Genomic DNA, 16,094 nt, shown 5'->3' with positions numbered 1-16,094 from the left:
TTTCTTCAGGGTCCCGCCCCTCCCCTCCTGACCAATAGCAGAGCGTTTCCCCGCCCATTCCCTCAGGTTGGGCTTGGGTATAAAAGCGGCGGAGCGGGCGCTAGAAGGCAGTCAGTGGCGCAGTTTCCTGTTACTTCTGTTCGCCGTACGAAGAATTTGACTGTCATCATGAGGGAGATCGTCCATCTACAGGCCGGACAATGCGGGAACCAGATCGGTGCTAAGGTGAGACCTTGTTGTACGAAGAGAGGGGGGCGGGCTGGTGTCCTCCCACGGACGGATACACGGAGCCGCATTGTAGACGGGGCACACCGCGAGATGGCCGCCGAGGCCTGTAGGCCTCAGTGCGGAGATGCGTTGTGTCGGCATCCGCCCTACAGCCTCGCCGCCATGATGAACCCCCTCAGAGCTCATCCGTGGCGGCTCACCGACCATCACATACGGCGGCTGCGTTCGTTACACCCCGTTTTATTTTATTTAGAATTTTATTTTTTATAAAAAAATATTTTTGCTTTTTGCCGGTCATCCGGCCTGTGCCGCATCTCCAGTATTAGAGCGCCCCCACCCTGGAGGAACGGGGTACCGCAGCATTGTTGGGGGATGGGGGATGGGGGAGGGAGTGGTTGATGATCTAACATTTTTTTGATGCATTAGCCAATGGAAGCCAGGCACGGATCACACGTGACTTATGGCGGGATTTTCTCTTTTTGGGGAAAAAGCGGGTGTCTCCGAATCTATTAGAAGGACCAGTTTATGTCCCTTCAGATTTCCATATTTTTTTGATGGGGATCGATCTTTGTCAGTGAGAAGGGAGGTGCTTTATCATTGGTGGGAGGGGCAGTCACCCATCACTGGTGTGGGTGGTGCCATCATTGGTGGGCATTATTATACCGGGTTTATGCAGTGCCTACCTGTCATTGGGAGGAGTGGTGCCCCAGTCATTGTGCTCAGTGGGATGGGTGGTGCCATCATTAGTGGGTATTATACAGGGTTTATGCTATGCCTACCTGTCATTGGGAGGAGTGGTGCCCCAGTCATTGTGCTCAGTGGGATGAGTAGTGCTGTGCCATGTTAGTGGGAGGGGCAGTGGCCCATCATTGGTGGGTTGTGCCATCATTAGTGGGCATTATTATACAGGGTTTATGCAGTGCCTACCTGTCATTGGGAGGAGTGGTGCCCCAGTCATTGTGGTTAGTGGGATGGGTAGTGCTGTGCCATGTTAGTGGGAGGGGCAGTGACCCATCATTGGTGTGGGTGGTGCCATCATTAGTGGGTATTTTTTTTTTATACAGGATTTATATAGTGTCAGCAGTTTATGCAGTGCCTAACTGTCATTGGGAGGAGTGGTGCCCCAGTCATTGTGGTTAGTGGGAGGGGCAGTCACCCATCGGTGTCGATGGGTGGTGCCATCATTAGTGGGTATTATTATACAGGGTTTATATAGTGCTTAACTGTCATTGGGAGGAGTGGTGCCCCAGTCATTGTGCTCAGTGGGATGAGTAGTGCTGTGTGACCCATCACTGGTGTTGGTGGGAGGGACAGTGACCCATCACTGGTGTTGGTGGGAGGGACAGTGACCCATCACTGGTGGAAGTAGTGCCATCATTGGTGGGGGGTGGATGTGACCCATCATTGGTGTCCTTAGTGGGAGAATTAGTGCAGTGCTGTCCTTAGTGGGAGGGCCAGTGGCCCATTTTGTGTCAGTGGGTGGTGCCATCATTAGTGGGTATTTTTATACAGGATTTATGCAGTGCTAACTGTCAATGGGAGGAGTGGTGCCCCAGTCATTGTGGTCGGTGGGATGAGTAGTGCTGTGCCATGTGGGAGGGGCAGTGACCCATCATTGGTGTCCTTAGTAGAAGCAGTGCTGTCCTTAGTGGGAGGGGCAGTGGGCCATCATTGGTGTTGATGGGATGGGCAGTGACACTTCATTAGTGGGAGAAGCAGTGCTATCCCTAGTGGGAGGGGCAGTGGCCCATCATTGGTTGAAGTAGTGCTGTCATTGGTGGGGGGTGGATGTGACCCATCATTGGTGGGGGTGGATGTGACCCATCATTGGTGTCCTTAGTGGGAGAAGTAGTGCAGTGCTGTCCTTAGTGGGAGGGCCAGTGACCCATCATTGGTGGCAGTAGTGCTGTCCTCAGTGGGGGGTAGTGACCCATCATTGGTGGGGGTTGGATGTGACCCATCATTGGTGTCAGTGGGAGAAGTAGTGCAGTGCTGTCCCTAGTGGGAGGGGCAGTGGACCATCATTAGTGGGAGAAGCAGTGCTATCTCTAGTGGGAGGGGCAGTGGACCATCATTAGTGGGAGGGGCAGTGACCCATCATTCATTGGTGGTAGTGCTGTCATCAGTGGGGGGCAGTGACCCATCATTGGTGGGAGAAGTAGTGCAGCGCTATCTCTAGTGGGAGGGACAGTGGCCCATCATTGTTGGAAGTAGTGCTGTTGTCAGTGGGGGGCAGTGTGGGAGTAGTGCAGTGCTGTCCTTAGTGGGAGGGGTAGTGACCCATCATTGGTGGAGGGGCAGTGACCCATCAAGATAGACAAGTGTAAATGGTTGATCAGCCTAATTGTCATAAAATGGTCCTAATCTAAATGATTTACATGGATTCAATATTGTATGAAATTCATATCCAGTAGTGTCCATAATCTCCCATATAAATCGGTGCTGGGTGAATGGTAAGTGACACATCAATGGTAGTCAATGGTGATGAAACTCTTAATTCCTTAATGAATCCTCAAATGCGTATAAAACGCTCGCTGGATCTTGTCTCCCTCGGCTCCATGCAAACTCCTTATCCTCGTGAGCCTGTTTAAAAAGTGGGGTGCTGGTCTTTCAGGTGCCATTAAAAAAAACATTCATTGGTATGTTGGGACAGAACAAAATGCCTCCCATAGTGTAGTTTTTTTTTTTTTTTTTTGTTTTTTTTACCACAAATTAAAGCTATAAAACATGCAGCTAAAACGCTTCCAATATATTACAAGTAACCGTCTCGGCCTCACACAACTTCCTGTCTGGGGGGCCTTGTGCGTTGCACCACGTGACTTCTTCAGGGGGACATATTGTAATCATGGGGAACACGGGTATTGCCGCAACCTGCTTGATTTTATCTATACATTCATATTGATTAGTATTCAGTAAAGGTCTGCATACTCATTTTATCTTTACAGGGCTAGATTGGTTAGTGTGAGAATGTTGCTGCCTACAGATGCAGGGATTTTAGTTTTTGCATGGGCTTCCACTTTAAGAACAAACATCTAGATTCCTCAACACTTTCCTATAGATGAGCCTATAAGACTTGCCTATAGGTAGTGTAAATGATCTCCTAGGAGCGATTTACATCACCGGCGCATGCACTCTAAAGGAACAGCCACGCCCTGCGCCAGGAATGGTGTAACATGTGGGGGGGTAATGTCATTGTGGTTCCAGCCAATCAGCCTTCTGGCAAGGCCGGTGAACATGGCAGTGTCTACAGCACTGACATTGTGGTGCTGGAACAGCTTAGTTGTAGCCCTTTAACGTTCTGCTTCACCGTGTGGTAGAGCGCACATTTTGAGTCGTGCTAACTCATTGAAAAATGAGGACTGCATGCTAGCACATTATGACTTTACCTTGCAGGAAGAAAAATGGTTTGCAGTATAAAACTGCTTTAAATGAATGCAGCCATCACAAGTAACATGGTACCCTGTATTGTAGGAGGAGACTATAAAATCTCCCCACAGGTCATTAGTGATAATGAGCCAAGGATTAGTCCCATGTTAGCGGTGATGCCGTTTATGGAAGTTTACCTGCATTGCAGGTGGGTGGCTTCTGGTGCCTTCCCATTGCAGGGATGCAGGTGGCTCATTAGCCATGTTGGCACAAACCTCTTTGTGTAAAGCATAAGAAAGAACCTTGGAAGACTTTCTCCATCCTGAACCTTGCTGTATGCCTGGGGCCACAATACACCTCAAGTACAGACATTGGCACCTCTTCCCGTCTAGTCACTTTTGTTCCAACTGGAGCTTCTTTAACCTTTTCCTGACCAACCTCAATACTTGACTGCGTCAGATCAGCTGTGTATCTGCACATCGGGGCTTTTACTGCAACACAAGCGGGTCCTGTCACATGTGTGATTTTTATTTTTTTCTCCTTTCACAGTGGAGTAAAAGCAGCTTAGCGATTGTTGGGCGCGTGCTTAACCCTTTAACTCCCTTCCTAGCTAGTGATCGTACATTATTGATGGTGGCAGCTTATGCAGCGGGCATTCTGACACGACCAGTGTCACTGATCACCACTATTGCTAGTATAGAAAAATGAATACATCTAGTCGATCTCATAGATTTTAGACCCTATAACGCATGCAAACCAATTGGCATAATTTTTTTTTTTTTTCTATTTGAGACATGTAGCCGAATTTTGGCCTAAATGATTTTTTTAATTGATTTTGATTTGTAGCAGAAACCCTTTTTTAAAATGTTTCTTTAATCTAATGCTAACAAAAAGCTCCTTGGGTGGAGAATGATATACACTGTGAATAGCGTTGCATGACGCTTGCCAGTTAAAGCAGCTGTGCTGAATAGCAAAAACATCCTGTCATGAAGGGTGAGACCTTCCAGCGTTGAATTGGTTAATCTTTTCCTGCCGGGTACACAGATGCACATGGCTGGCACTGCAGTGTTTGGCACGAGACCTCGCTGCCACTGGAGCTCATGATCAGTTGTTTACAACCAGGGGTGCCTGATGACCATTGTCTGCTCGTATAATCGGGAAGCCAAAGGTTCAATTGCAGGCTAAATAGAACTGCCATTTATAAATCTTTCCTGGCACCTATGCTGATCTGTGTAAGAAAGATGTTTAGTTATTTCCCCAGGACAGCTTAGGCCCCTCCCACCTAGACAGGATCCACAGCACTTTCCAATTGTCAACCGCCTAACTGGGAAAATGCATAATTATAGTAAAACTTCAGACTCCTTCCTACTAGGATTCATATAAAAAATGCAAATAAGAGCCTAAATTAAAGCCTTCATACAATAATGTGGCCAGTCATCCTGACCTGAAGTTGTGTGCCATCTAGTGTTGGAAACTGATGATTGCAGTTAAAGAAATTGGTGTATTTGTAGCCTATTAATGACCTGTTCCTTCTCTCCTAGTTCTGGGAAGTCATCAGCGATGAGCACGGCATCGACCCAACTGGCACATACAACGGTGACAGCGATCTCCAACTGGAAAGAATAAGCGTCTACTACAACGAGGCCTCAGGTGGGATGTTCTTCTACATTGTTGGTTCTTCTACATTGTTGGTTCCTCTGTATAGTTAATGGGTTGAACAAAGTGTAAAATGTGTCTTTAAATTGTCTTGCAGGTGGCAAATATGTTCCCCGTGCAATTCTGGTGGACCTGGAGCCTGGCACAATGGACTCAGTGCGATCCGGACCCTTCGGACAGATCTTCAGACCTGACAACTTTGTATTCGGTAAATAAAAAAAATGCGTTTTGTTCAGTGGTCTGTGCTAAAATATCAGTCGCATGCTTTTAATCATTTTAAATGGTGGGAGTCACTACTGTGGGGGATGGGGCCAGTGGCACAGGGCTTTGGGTTCAGGCTTACTTTGGCTCCTACATGGTGAGAACTGCTAGATTCTACCAATGCAACGGATTCTCCAATCCAGTCTTTGGTGCTAAAGGATTAGTTGCATTCTCTTGAACAAAAGGTCGGCCACTACTGTGAGGGGAGGGGGGTGGGGCCAGAGTCTATCCTCTGCAATGCAACACACCAGGAACACTCTTCAGTCCCCCAGCCATTGTTCTTGAAACAATAGTCTATTTTGCATTTTGTAGTGCCTCATAGCAGATGTTGCTTATCTGCTCTCAGTAATTCCTCCTCCAGGTTCCTCGCCAGGGCTGCCATTTTCAGTTGGAGCAATGTCACATGTTGAGTACATTTCTGCTAAATGGGAGTCCTTAATCTAATTTTCATATATGGCAGATCTTTACTCCTGGTCACCCTTATTGGGCAAGGTGACTGTTTCAGAGCACTTGCCATTGTAAAAGTTCATGTCTTGATATTCTGAATAATGCTTAAACAATAACCAGGTGCAGTTAATCACGTCAGCCCCTGATAACTTGCATATGCCACAGGGTTAAAATGGTTCTATACGCTGCTCAAATATAAAGGAACGCTTTAAAACGCAATTTTCTCAAGTCGTCTTCCAGGGCGGCACCCTAAGTAGGCCTGCCGTCCTGTAAGACTTCCCAGAAATCCAGCTACCGGTAAGTGTAACTGGTACTTTATTTATTTTTTATGCCGTGTAGTCCTCTACTTGCAAACAAGTTCTCTTCCAACAAAGATCGGTGCTTACAGACAAAAGCTGAGCACCGATCAATGTGTTTTTTTTTGGGGGGGGGGGGGGGCTACAGTAGCACAGCTTGGGGAGATTGCTGAACCAACTTTGCTTGGCTTTTTTTCTTGTGTATGAAGCATCAGATTTGGTATGCAGTTGAAGTGGTTAATGGACAAGGTGACCAGGTTTCTAAGCACTTACCATTGTATAATGTTGCTATGGCTCCTGCTTGTGTCTTGGCACCGCCTGGTGGTAATATTCATAAGAACACTTGGACAATAGCTGGGTGCAGTTAATATGTACCTTGCATGCTTGTCTTGGGACATTTGCTCAATGTTTACTGTCAGGATTATGTCTGAAGTCTCTGCATTTTGTTCTATTCCAGGTCAGAGCGGTGCTGGCAACAACTGGGCGAAAGGTCACTACACAGAGGGAGCTGAACTGGTTGACTCAGTAATGGATGTTGTAAGGAAAGAAGCAGAAAGCTGCGACTGTCTCCAGGGCTTCCAGCTCACCCACTCTTTGGGTGGTGGCACTGGCTCTGGTATGGGTACCCTCCTAATCAGCAAGATCAGGGAAGAGTACCCAGACAGAATTATGAATACCTTCAGTGTTGTGCCCTCCCCCAAAGTGTCTGATACTGTAGTAGAACCATACAATGCCACACTGTCCGTGCACCAGCTTGTAGAAAACACTGATGAAACCTACTGTATCGACAATGAAGCCCTGTATGATATCTGCTTTAGAACCCTGAAACTCACCACCCCCACTTATGGTGACCTGAATCATCTGGTATCTGCCACCATGAGCGGAGTCACCACCTGCCTGCGCTTCCCTGGCCAGTTGAATGCAGATTTGCGTAAACTAGCCGTCAACATGGTACCATTCCCCCGTCTGCACTTCTTCATGCCCGGTTTTGCCCCACTCACAAGCCGTGGCAGCCAACAGTACCGCGCCTTGAGCGTGCCCGAGCTGACACAGCAGATGTTCGACTCCAAAAACATGATGGCTGCCTGCGATCCACGTCACGGTCGTTATCTGACCGTAGCCGCAGTGTTCAGAGGCCGCATGTCCATGAAGGAGGTGGATGAGCAAATGCTCAATATCCAGAACAAGAACAGCAGCTACTTCGTTGAATGGATCCCCAACAACGTGAAGACCGCAGTGTGCGACATCCCACCCCGAGGCCTGAAGATGTCCGCTACCTTCATTGGTAACAGCACAGCCATTCAGGAGCTGTTCAAGCGAATCTCCGAGCAGTTCACCGCTATGTTCCGTAGAAAGGCTTTCTTGCATTGGTACACAGGCGAGGGCATGGATGAGATGGAATTCACAGAAGCAGAGAGCAACATGAATGACCTGGTGTCTGAATACCAGCAGTACCAAGATGCCACAGCAGAAGAGGAGGGAGAATTTGAAGAGGATGGCGATGAAGAAGTTGCCTAAACTCAAGTTAAATAAAACGACCTATTCTATTGTAAGATATGCTCTGCCTTCTGCTCTGTTGTTCACGTGTTGTCTTGTGGTTTTCATGTCCGATGCTTACAGAAGTTACACATTAAAACTTGCAATTTTCTAACTTTGTCGTAAAGATCTCATCTTTTCCATTTTTCACTTGTTTTGCCAACTCAGTCTAGGGCTAGTTACAGGCTCCATTCACTTTTGGGATCTCGGGGCAGAATCTCTGCAACTCTACCCACATTTTCAAATTGCCCTTCCAATATGCGTGCCAATTTAAAATGTTTTGCTGCAAATTATGTAGTAAGTCTCAGTGTGCAAATCTTGTTTCCCAAAGAGGATCAGGAGCTTCTTTTGGGCAACTAGGGTTGCTGTGCAATGGTTGCATCAACCGCACTGCATTTCAGTGCCATTGTAAATGGCACACATGTTTTGAGATTGTGGGCAGAACTGCTGCAACCTGCCAAAGATCCCCAAACACTCAATGTGAATGGAGCCCATACTTTGCAGCCATTTTCATTCTGGGTGACAACCTATGCACCTTCACAACTAAGGGTGTGGTACTCCTAGGGGAAATACTGTGGGCTCTGGTGTATTGGCAGTCTGTTCAAAATTTAATGGGCTACCTTAAACAATGAACGCAAATTAACTCCTTGGTGCTGACGTAACATAATCACCCCACTGCACTGGGATTTTCTGTGGGGCTGCATATAAAGATCTCCCTTTTGTGCTGGGGGGGATGGATCAAGGTTTGATTTAGGTCAGTGCCCCATCTTATATTTGGGTCTTTTAGGTAGAAGAAACAAAATGCACACTTTTGGGAAAAATAAATATGGTATTGCTGTGCAGGAGAATTTTATATTGGGTATGGTGGGTTATGGTAGTAGCAAGAAATTAACTTTATTTTTTTTTTTTATTTTTTTAAATCTGATCTATTACCATTTACCGCCAAATGAGAGGCTGATTTGTCCTGAGAAAAACAGTATAATCCATCTAAATGCAGTCATTGTGACTATGTACGGTTATATACAGTACATGCAAAATTGGGCTTGGGCATCTAGATTTCTTGCCCTTGGGCACAACAGGATTGATGTGCATTAACAGGCCAAGACTGGATGTAAATTGAGTCCTTAAAGGGTTAACCTAGTCATATAAGGCTATGCCAGCCCCTCTAATGGAGGCTGGCATAGAACACTGTCAGTAGTTTGCAAAAATTAGCGTTCTAAATGCCAAATTTTAGCTGTGTAGGCCAGTCACATCACTTGTGGCTTTACAGCTCCAATGGATTGCTTCTGCAGGAGGGGCCGTGATCTCTGACATCAGCTGGAGATCGCTTCCTCGAAGCTTTATCCTGGCTGCGCAACGTGTGACCGGCCTGAAGATGGTTGAAATCTGGTATTTAGAACTTGGTTTTCAAAAAAACAGTGTGCTATGCCATCCTCTATTAGAGGCTGGTGACAATTTAACATCTTTTACAAGAATAGAAACTGGGGAAGGCCAGAGGGAGATGATAGTGGAAGGAGGGGGGGAGAGCTGAGGACAGGCATGGTACAGGGATGTACTTTGACCATGGTTATCAGGGCGGAGCAGCCCTGACTTTCATGCTCGGTGCAGAGGGCATACAGGAAGTGCCAGGTTCAGGGTTGTTAGTTTAGAGGTGCAGTTTGCACTGCTGTGTAATCTTTTAAAGGAACCAGTTTTTTTGGGGGGGGGTTAAGTCTAGTTTCAGACTAGTACTGGCACCTGCATCACTACTTTCCTGCAGGCAGTTCACACTGCGACACCCCAGAATGGTCCAGATTGCAGGGCAAACTGGATTTGTTCAGAAATCAGATCACATAGGTGTGCAATCTGATGCCAACGTGTGGGGAAGAAAGAGAAACAAGTTTTGCATGCAATGTCTGAAATTGCACTAGGCTTGAGCAGAAGTGAACCAATCGGTTTAAAAAAAGTTGCATTGCTGGGGAGTTTAATTCATTAGGTTGAGAGCACAACCATCAATGTGGCAGGTGTTATAACTCATCACATGCAGAATCATGGCAGTTGATCAAACAGGGGCTATGATGGCGGCTTCCTTTTCTGAAAACAAGACCCCTTTCACACTGAAGCACTTTGCAGGTGCTATAACAGCCGCTCTATTAACTCCCGTGTGAAAGGGTTTTCACACGAGCAGTGTGCTCGCAGGAAGTTAACTGTCCTGCTAGTGGCATTTTTGGAGCAGTGTGTATACCACTTATTGAAATGAATGTGCAGAGGCCGTACCGCTGGCCAATTGCTGCAGCAGTGCTTTGCAGGTGGTTTTAACCCTTTTCCAGCTGCTAGCGGGGCTGAAAGCACCCCGCTAGCAGCCAAATGCCTTAAAATGATAGTGCCGCTTTGATGCTGCCCAGTGTGAACGGGTCCCAAGGGGTTTACTACTATTAGAGTGGAAGTAGGTAAAATTCCCCTGCTGGCTTGGGTCATGTGCACTGCATACTGGCACATGATAGACTTGCATAAGGGCTGGTTCACACCACAAAATGCATTCCATATCCATTCCTGCATGTGTTTGATGCACTGCCAGGTTTTTCCACCATTGTTTTTTTACTGTGTTCCCGTGCAGGAAAAATGCAGCATTTTGTATTTATTTTTTAACTGGAAACTGCACTGGGGTGAACGATGCCACTGGAGACCATGTAACCTACTTTTCCCTGTGGTTTTTGATGCAGAACAAATGCACAGGACAGCATGTGGTGTGATCTGGCCACCCTTAAAAAAAAATAAAAATCCACCAGTGGCACATTGTCTGACCGGGATTCCATCTTCACCCGATCCTTCTTGAGTTTGCAGCCTCCGGGCCGATTGACTGGTCGAGCATTAATGATGTCACTCCCAGGCATACGCGTGGCAGTTCTCTGTGGACAACATGCTGTCCATTGAGGGCACAGTGTGCATGAGCCGGTGTTGTCAATGGCTGCTAAAGGTGTAAACGGTTCCTATGGTGCAGGTTTAGGAGATTTATTGTACCTACAGGTATTATAGGCTTACCTGTGGGGGGGGCTCTACTACAGTTCAGCTTTCCAGAAAATGGCCTATGCAGTCTGGGGGGGCTGAGTAGGTTAAAAACAACTGCGGCATTGTAAAATGTCATTTTATGGCCTTACCTGAAGCCTGTTTTGTGCCCCCTGGAAGCCTGTCTGAAATGCCCAATTGGCAACCCTGCATCCTTATTAGGATGTGAAGTGTTTTGGTTTCTGTAATGCTAGAAAATGACCAAGTGGTTCATTGAGTGCCACTTTTTTATTTTTAAAGCGAAGGGCCATACAAAACTGGAACATCCGCTTTTTGGAACCCCCCCACCCCCTGTCATTTTTGGCACCTTTCAGGGCGGAAGGTGTGCAGATACCTGTATTTGCACCCATTTCTGGCCATAGACACCTGTGGGGGTTACGCTACTTTGGCCCCCCCAGGCTCGCTTCTGCGAGACGCACGGGTCCCAGAAGACAGCAGGGACCGTTTTGGTTGTGCAGCGTGACTCGCGCAGTAGGGAACCAGGAAGTGAAGCTGCAATCGCTTCCTGAAATGGTGGCGGCAGCATCCGAGGGATGGAACCAGCTATGACTAAGCACTGAAGCTACAGTGCGAAACGTTGGCTTTTGTTCCATTTTTTTTTTTGCTGTGGCATGTTTAGTTTGTGATCGATTTTTAATTAAAAGAACATTTTTGGAGTGCGGCTGTCCAAGTTTCCCTCGTATTTTTGCATCACTATTGCATTGCCGGTGATTTGCCGATATGGTTCCAGGTAAGGAGAAAGTTCCTTTTAAGGACTGTGTAGGCGCAAACTTGCCGACGGAAATCTCCGAACCTCGGCCGGCATTCAGGGCGACGTGGATTTCGAGGAAAGTGGCCAGATGGCCTCACGTCATCGCTTCGCTCGGACGGCTCGCTCGGCCTCCTGGCTCTTTTTTTAACATCTTCTAATCCACGGGGATGTTAAAGAATGAGCCTGGATACCGGGCGAGGTTCGGAGATTTCCGTCGGCAAGTTTGTGCCTGCGCAGTCCTTGAAGGAACTTTCACGTTGGGGGAACCTTAAGGACAAGTCACCGGCACCCATGGTTTGGTTCCAGTGAGGAGGTTCTTTGAAGACTTCTGAGCGGTTATTTTCTCTCTACCTTGTCTCGGACTTAGCATGCGAGGGATGGGTCGGCCTCGGGTGCCAAAATCACGGGCGTGCTGGACAGGCAAGTGTCCACATATTTAAAGTCAGCAGCTGCAGTATTTTGTAGCTGCTGACTTTTAAAAGAAATATATATAATTTCGGCAGACCTCCGCTTTAATGCCTGCTTCAACCCCCACTTACCTGGTTGCATTAAAAAAAATTTACCCTTAGATTGAGGCTCATTTTGTCTAGGGGAATTGGCTAGTTTTAAAATCGAAGCAGTACTTACCGTTTTAGAGAGCGATCTTCTCCGCCGCTTCCGGGTATGGGTCTTCGGGACTGGGCGTTCCTTCTTGATTGACAGGCTTCCGACGGTTGCATACATCGCGTCACGAGTAGCCGAACGTCGGTGCGGCTCTATACTGCGCCTATGAACCGACGTTCGGCTACTTTCGGAAAATCGTGACGCGGTGTATGCGACCGTCGGAAGACTGTCAATCAAAATAGGAACGCCCAGTCCCGCAGCCCATACCCGGAAGCGGCGGAGAAGATCGCTCTCTAAAACGGTAAGTACGGCTTCGATTTAAAAAAAAATAGCCGATTCCCCTAGACAAAATGAGCCTCAATCTAAGGGTAAAATTTTTTATTTCCGGGTGAACCTCCACTTTAAGCCCCATACACACAGATAGTCAACGTTTTGCTGGATTCTATGGGATGTACATGCTGGAAAACCAGCAGCCGAGAGCATTGATCAGGAGTCTTGAGTGTTCTGGTGGGCGTCCCCATCCCCCTGTCAGAACAAAACAGCTCAGTGGGGGGGGGAGATCGCTGAATTAACCTCGACTGGTTAGTACGATGTCTGACCGAAGCCGACGCAATTTATTTTTTCCAACCTCCTGGGTTGCACGGCACTAAAATCTGTACCTGGCTTTAAGGTACCCACCCACCCGGTGGCTCAAGTGTTACCCTGCTGAGAGCTGCTTCTCTACGACCCCCCCCCCCCGGGTCACACGTCACAACCTTCTGTGATGTAATCGGTAAGCTGCCGGGTTAAGCCGATGGCTTCACTGATGACCCTCCCAAATGAAGGACTGGGATATGAGAAATACTGTACATTTTCCAGGAGGCGGTCCGCATCGGGGGGGGTTTCTAAACAAAGGGCCAGTTTAGTGTCATCCAGACGACGAAGGGTGGGTGTGGGGTTGAACTGGGCACAGTTGGGTGTAAGCAATGTCCTATCTTTGGTGTAAGGCGAACGAATAGTGCCTGATTGTTAGTGTCTATGGCAGGAATAATGCCTCAAAGAGCAGATTAAGGCAAGCAAAGGGCAGCATCCAGCAATCCCTGGCTTAGATGAATGACGTGGGCGGGCCAGGCTTTCTCTTATACGAAAAATAAAGGACAAAGGAAAGCCTAGTTTCTGCGGCAGAGGGAGGGGGGTGGATGGGAGGTGGCATACCCCGGAGGATGTCTCGCTCCAATGTTTTCGTGTGGGTGGGTGTATGTATGAATGTTGGATGTACACTTGGCTATATATTGAAAATGCCTTCTTCCTGAACCTTTTTCGGCCATTTGATGGTTTATATGGTTACAATCCTATCTCCCTTCCCCCCCCCCCCCGCAGACTGTGCAATGTAATGCAGCCTGTAAGCATCCATTTTCATGTCCTAGCAACAACACAGAATTGCTTACTAAGCATCTTCTCTACCAGGCTTTCAAGGAGGCCCAAATCTCCTAGAGATATGATAAAATTATAGGTGCGCAATTTCTTTATAGCTTATCCAGGCATAGAGGCCACCATAGATATCTTCTGGAAAAGGAGAATTTGGCCTTAAAGCGGAGGTTCACCCATAGCTTACACTTTTTCCCCTTAGATTGATGCTCGTTTTGTCTAGGGGAATCGGCTATTTGTTTTAAAATATGATCCGTACTTACCCGTTTACGAGATGCATCTTCTCCGCCGCTTCCGGGTATGGGCTGCGGGACTGGGCGTTCCTTCTTGATTGACAGTCTTCCGACGGTCGCATCCATCGCGTCACGATTTTCCGAAAGAAGCCGAACGTCGGTGTGCAGGCGCAGTATAGAGCCGCACCGACGTTCGGCTTCTTTCGGCTACTAGTGACGCGATGGATGCGACCGTCGGAAGCCTCTCAGAAGACTGTCAATCAAGAAGGAACCCGAAGACCCATACCCGGAAGCGACGGAGAAGATGCATCTCGAAAACGGGTAAGAACGGATCATATTTTAAAACAAATAGCCGATTCCCCTAGACAAAACGAGCAGGAATCTAAGGGGAAAATAGAAAAAAAAAGGAATTGGGTGAACTCCCGCTTTAAAGTCGGGGTTCACCCCAAATTTTTTTTTTAACATTACATTTAGCCGAGTTGTCAGAATGACAATCAGCTGTTTGTCATTCAGCTGTTGCAGAACTACAAGTCCCATGATGCATTGCAAGCTACTGACAGTTATAAGCATGATTCCCAAAGGCAGAGGCATGATGGGACTTGTAGTTCCGCAACAACTAAAGGGCCACAGGTTGAGCACCCATGCTAGGTCCTGTGCAGCAGCAGAAATGATGTGATTGCTAGCATGCTGGCCTCCTTTCTTGCTTCATTGGCTGGTTATTTTTCTCTTTCGTTCATAGACGGACACAGCCTTCATTGACCTTAGGGTTATGCTTCTTCCTACCAGGAGGAAGCATAACCCTAAGGTCAATGAAGGCTGTGTCCGTCTATGAACTCAGAGAAATGGATTTTACGGTGAGTACAAAAATCCTTTTTTTTTTTAAACTGTTCTCAGGCCCATCATACTGAAGGTTAAGGGCCCCTTACACACCAGGCAGGCTCCACTGGGAATCTGTCCGCAGAGCAGGCAGATGGCTGGTCCATGCCCGTTCATGCAGGGCGGACACAGCCCACTCTTTTCCTGGGATTGGCAACCTGTCAGTGGTGGGCAGGTGACAAGTAAACCGCAATCCTTCCTTGCCAACCCTCAGAACCCAGGCAGGGAGTGGAATCGATCTGTATTTTTCTCCTGCAGCAGCTGAAAGTAAGCTTCTCCTCCTCCTCTCTTTTGTCAACATTCAGCTGCTACAGGAGGGAAATATAGGGGATCGGCACTAATATATGCCACCCCTCCTTTCTGTTACTCTTCCTTCTGTTGCCCAGGTCCCCCATGTGCTCCCTTGCCCCCCCCCCCCCCCCCCTGCATCCCATTGTTTCAGCATGGAGAGTGGTTAAGAGGCCGGTAAATATTTCAAATGCATATGTGTTGGAGCTTTGGGGTGCACACCCTAATGCAATAGGCTGCGCACACCTATGGCCCTAAGGTACAGACTTTGCTCACACACTCTGCAATTATGTTGCAGAAGACTGGCACCTATCACCACTTTCTTTGCTGGCAACGGTGACTGTTGCTGTTTGAGTCCTTCTGGCCCTATAATGCATATCTTGTACCCTTCGGCCATTTACATAGAGGCCCAGAATCCACAAGGAACATCCAGATTTTGATATTCTGCATTAAAACAAGTCAGAGGCCCAGATTCAGTAAGAATTGCGCATAAATTACGGAGGCACAGGGCAACGATTTTGCCCTGCGCCCCCGCAAATTTGCGCCGCTGCCCTCGATTCACGGAGCAGTAGCTCCGTAAATTGCGAGGGCGCGCCGGCAAAATTGCCCGGCGTAAGCGCGCGCAATTTAAATGATCCCGCAGGGGGCGGGAATCATTTAAATTAGGCGCGTTCCCGCGCCGATCGTAAAGCGCATGCGCCGTCGTGGAAACATTCCCGACGTGCATTGCGGCAAATGACGTCGCAAGGACGTCATTTGCTTCAAAGTGAACGTGAATGGCGTCCAGCGCCATTCACGAATCACTCACGCAAACGACGTGAAATTCAAATTTCACGACGCGGCAACGGCGGGTATACTTTAGCATTGGCTGCCCCTACTATTAGAAGAAAACTCTGTAACTTGCGTACGCAGGGCTCGCGCAACATTGTGAATCGGTGTTAGTATGCAATTTGCATACTATACACTGAGCACAATGGGAGCGCCCCCTAGCGGTCATCGCTAGAATGCAGCCTAAGATATGCGTGGCATAAGAGCCTTATGCCACGCAGATTTTAGGCTACAGTCGGCGTTACGATGTAGCATTCGTAACGCCGGAGCAAG

At 47.8% G+C, this 16,094-nt stretch overlaps 2 protein-coding genes across 7 annotated transcripts in view; both read left to right on the top strand.

The window, feature by feature from the left end:
- LOC120909855 (zinc finger protein 436-like) overlaps nucleotides 1–16,094 on the top strand; it is an 865,309-nt gene that overhangs the window by 277,294 nt on the left and 571,921 nt on the right. The window lies entirely within an intron of this gene.
- On the top strand, nucleotides 94–7,905 carry LOC120909913 (tubulin beta-4B chain-like). The gene is made up of 4 exons (XM_040321726.1): nucleotides 94–225; nucleotides 5,136–5,244; nucleotides 5,348–5,458; nucleotides 6,712–7,905. Exons 1-4 carry the CDS (start codon nucleotides 169–171, stop codon nucleotides 7,770–7,772), a joined length of 1,338 nt encoding a protein of 445 aa, XP_040177660.1. The 5' UTR covers nucleotides 94–168; the 3' UTR covers nucleotides 7,773–7,905.

Source organism: Rana temporaria, chromosome 8 (assembly GCF_905171775.1).
Source record: "Rana temporaria chromosome 8, aRanTem1.1, whole genome shotgun sequence".
Lineage (NCBI taxonomy): Eukaryota > Metazoa > Chordata > Amphibia > Anura > Ranidae > Rana > Rana temporaria.
This window is presented reverse-complemented; position numbering and strand designations above follow the sequence as displayed.

What these genes read in the sequence shown, in the direction of transcription:
- LOC120909913 (XM_040321726.1), top strand. Translation starts at nt 169, where the DNA reads ATGAGGGAGATCGTCCATCTACAGGCCGGACAATGCGGGAACCAGATC. An exon ending in GGAACCAGATCGGTGCTAAG is followed by an intron (nt 226 to 5,135) that starts GTGAGACCTTGT and finishes CTTCTCTCCTAG; the next exon opens with TTCTGGGAAGTCATCAGCGA. An exon ending in ACCTGACAACTTTGTATTCG is followed by an intron (nt 5,459 to 6,711) that starts GTAAATAAAAAA and finishes GTTCTATTCCAG; the next exon opens with GTCAGAGCGGTGCTGGCAAC.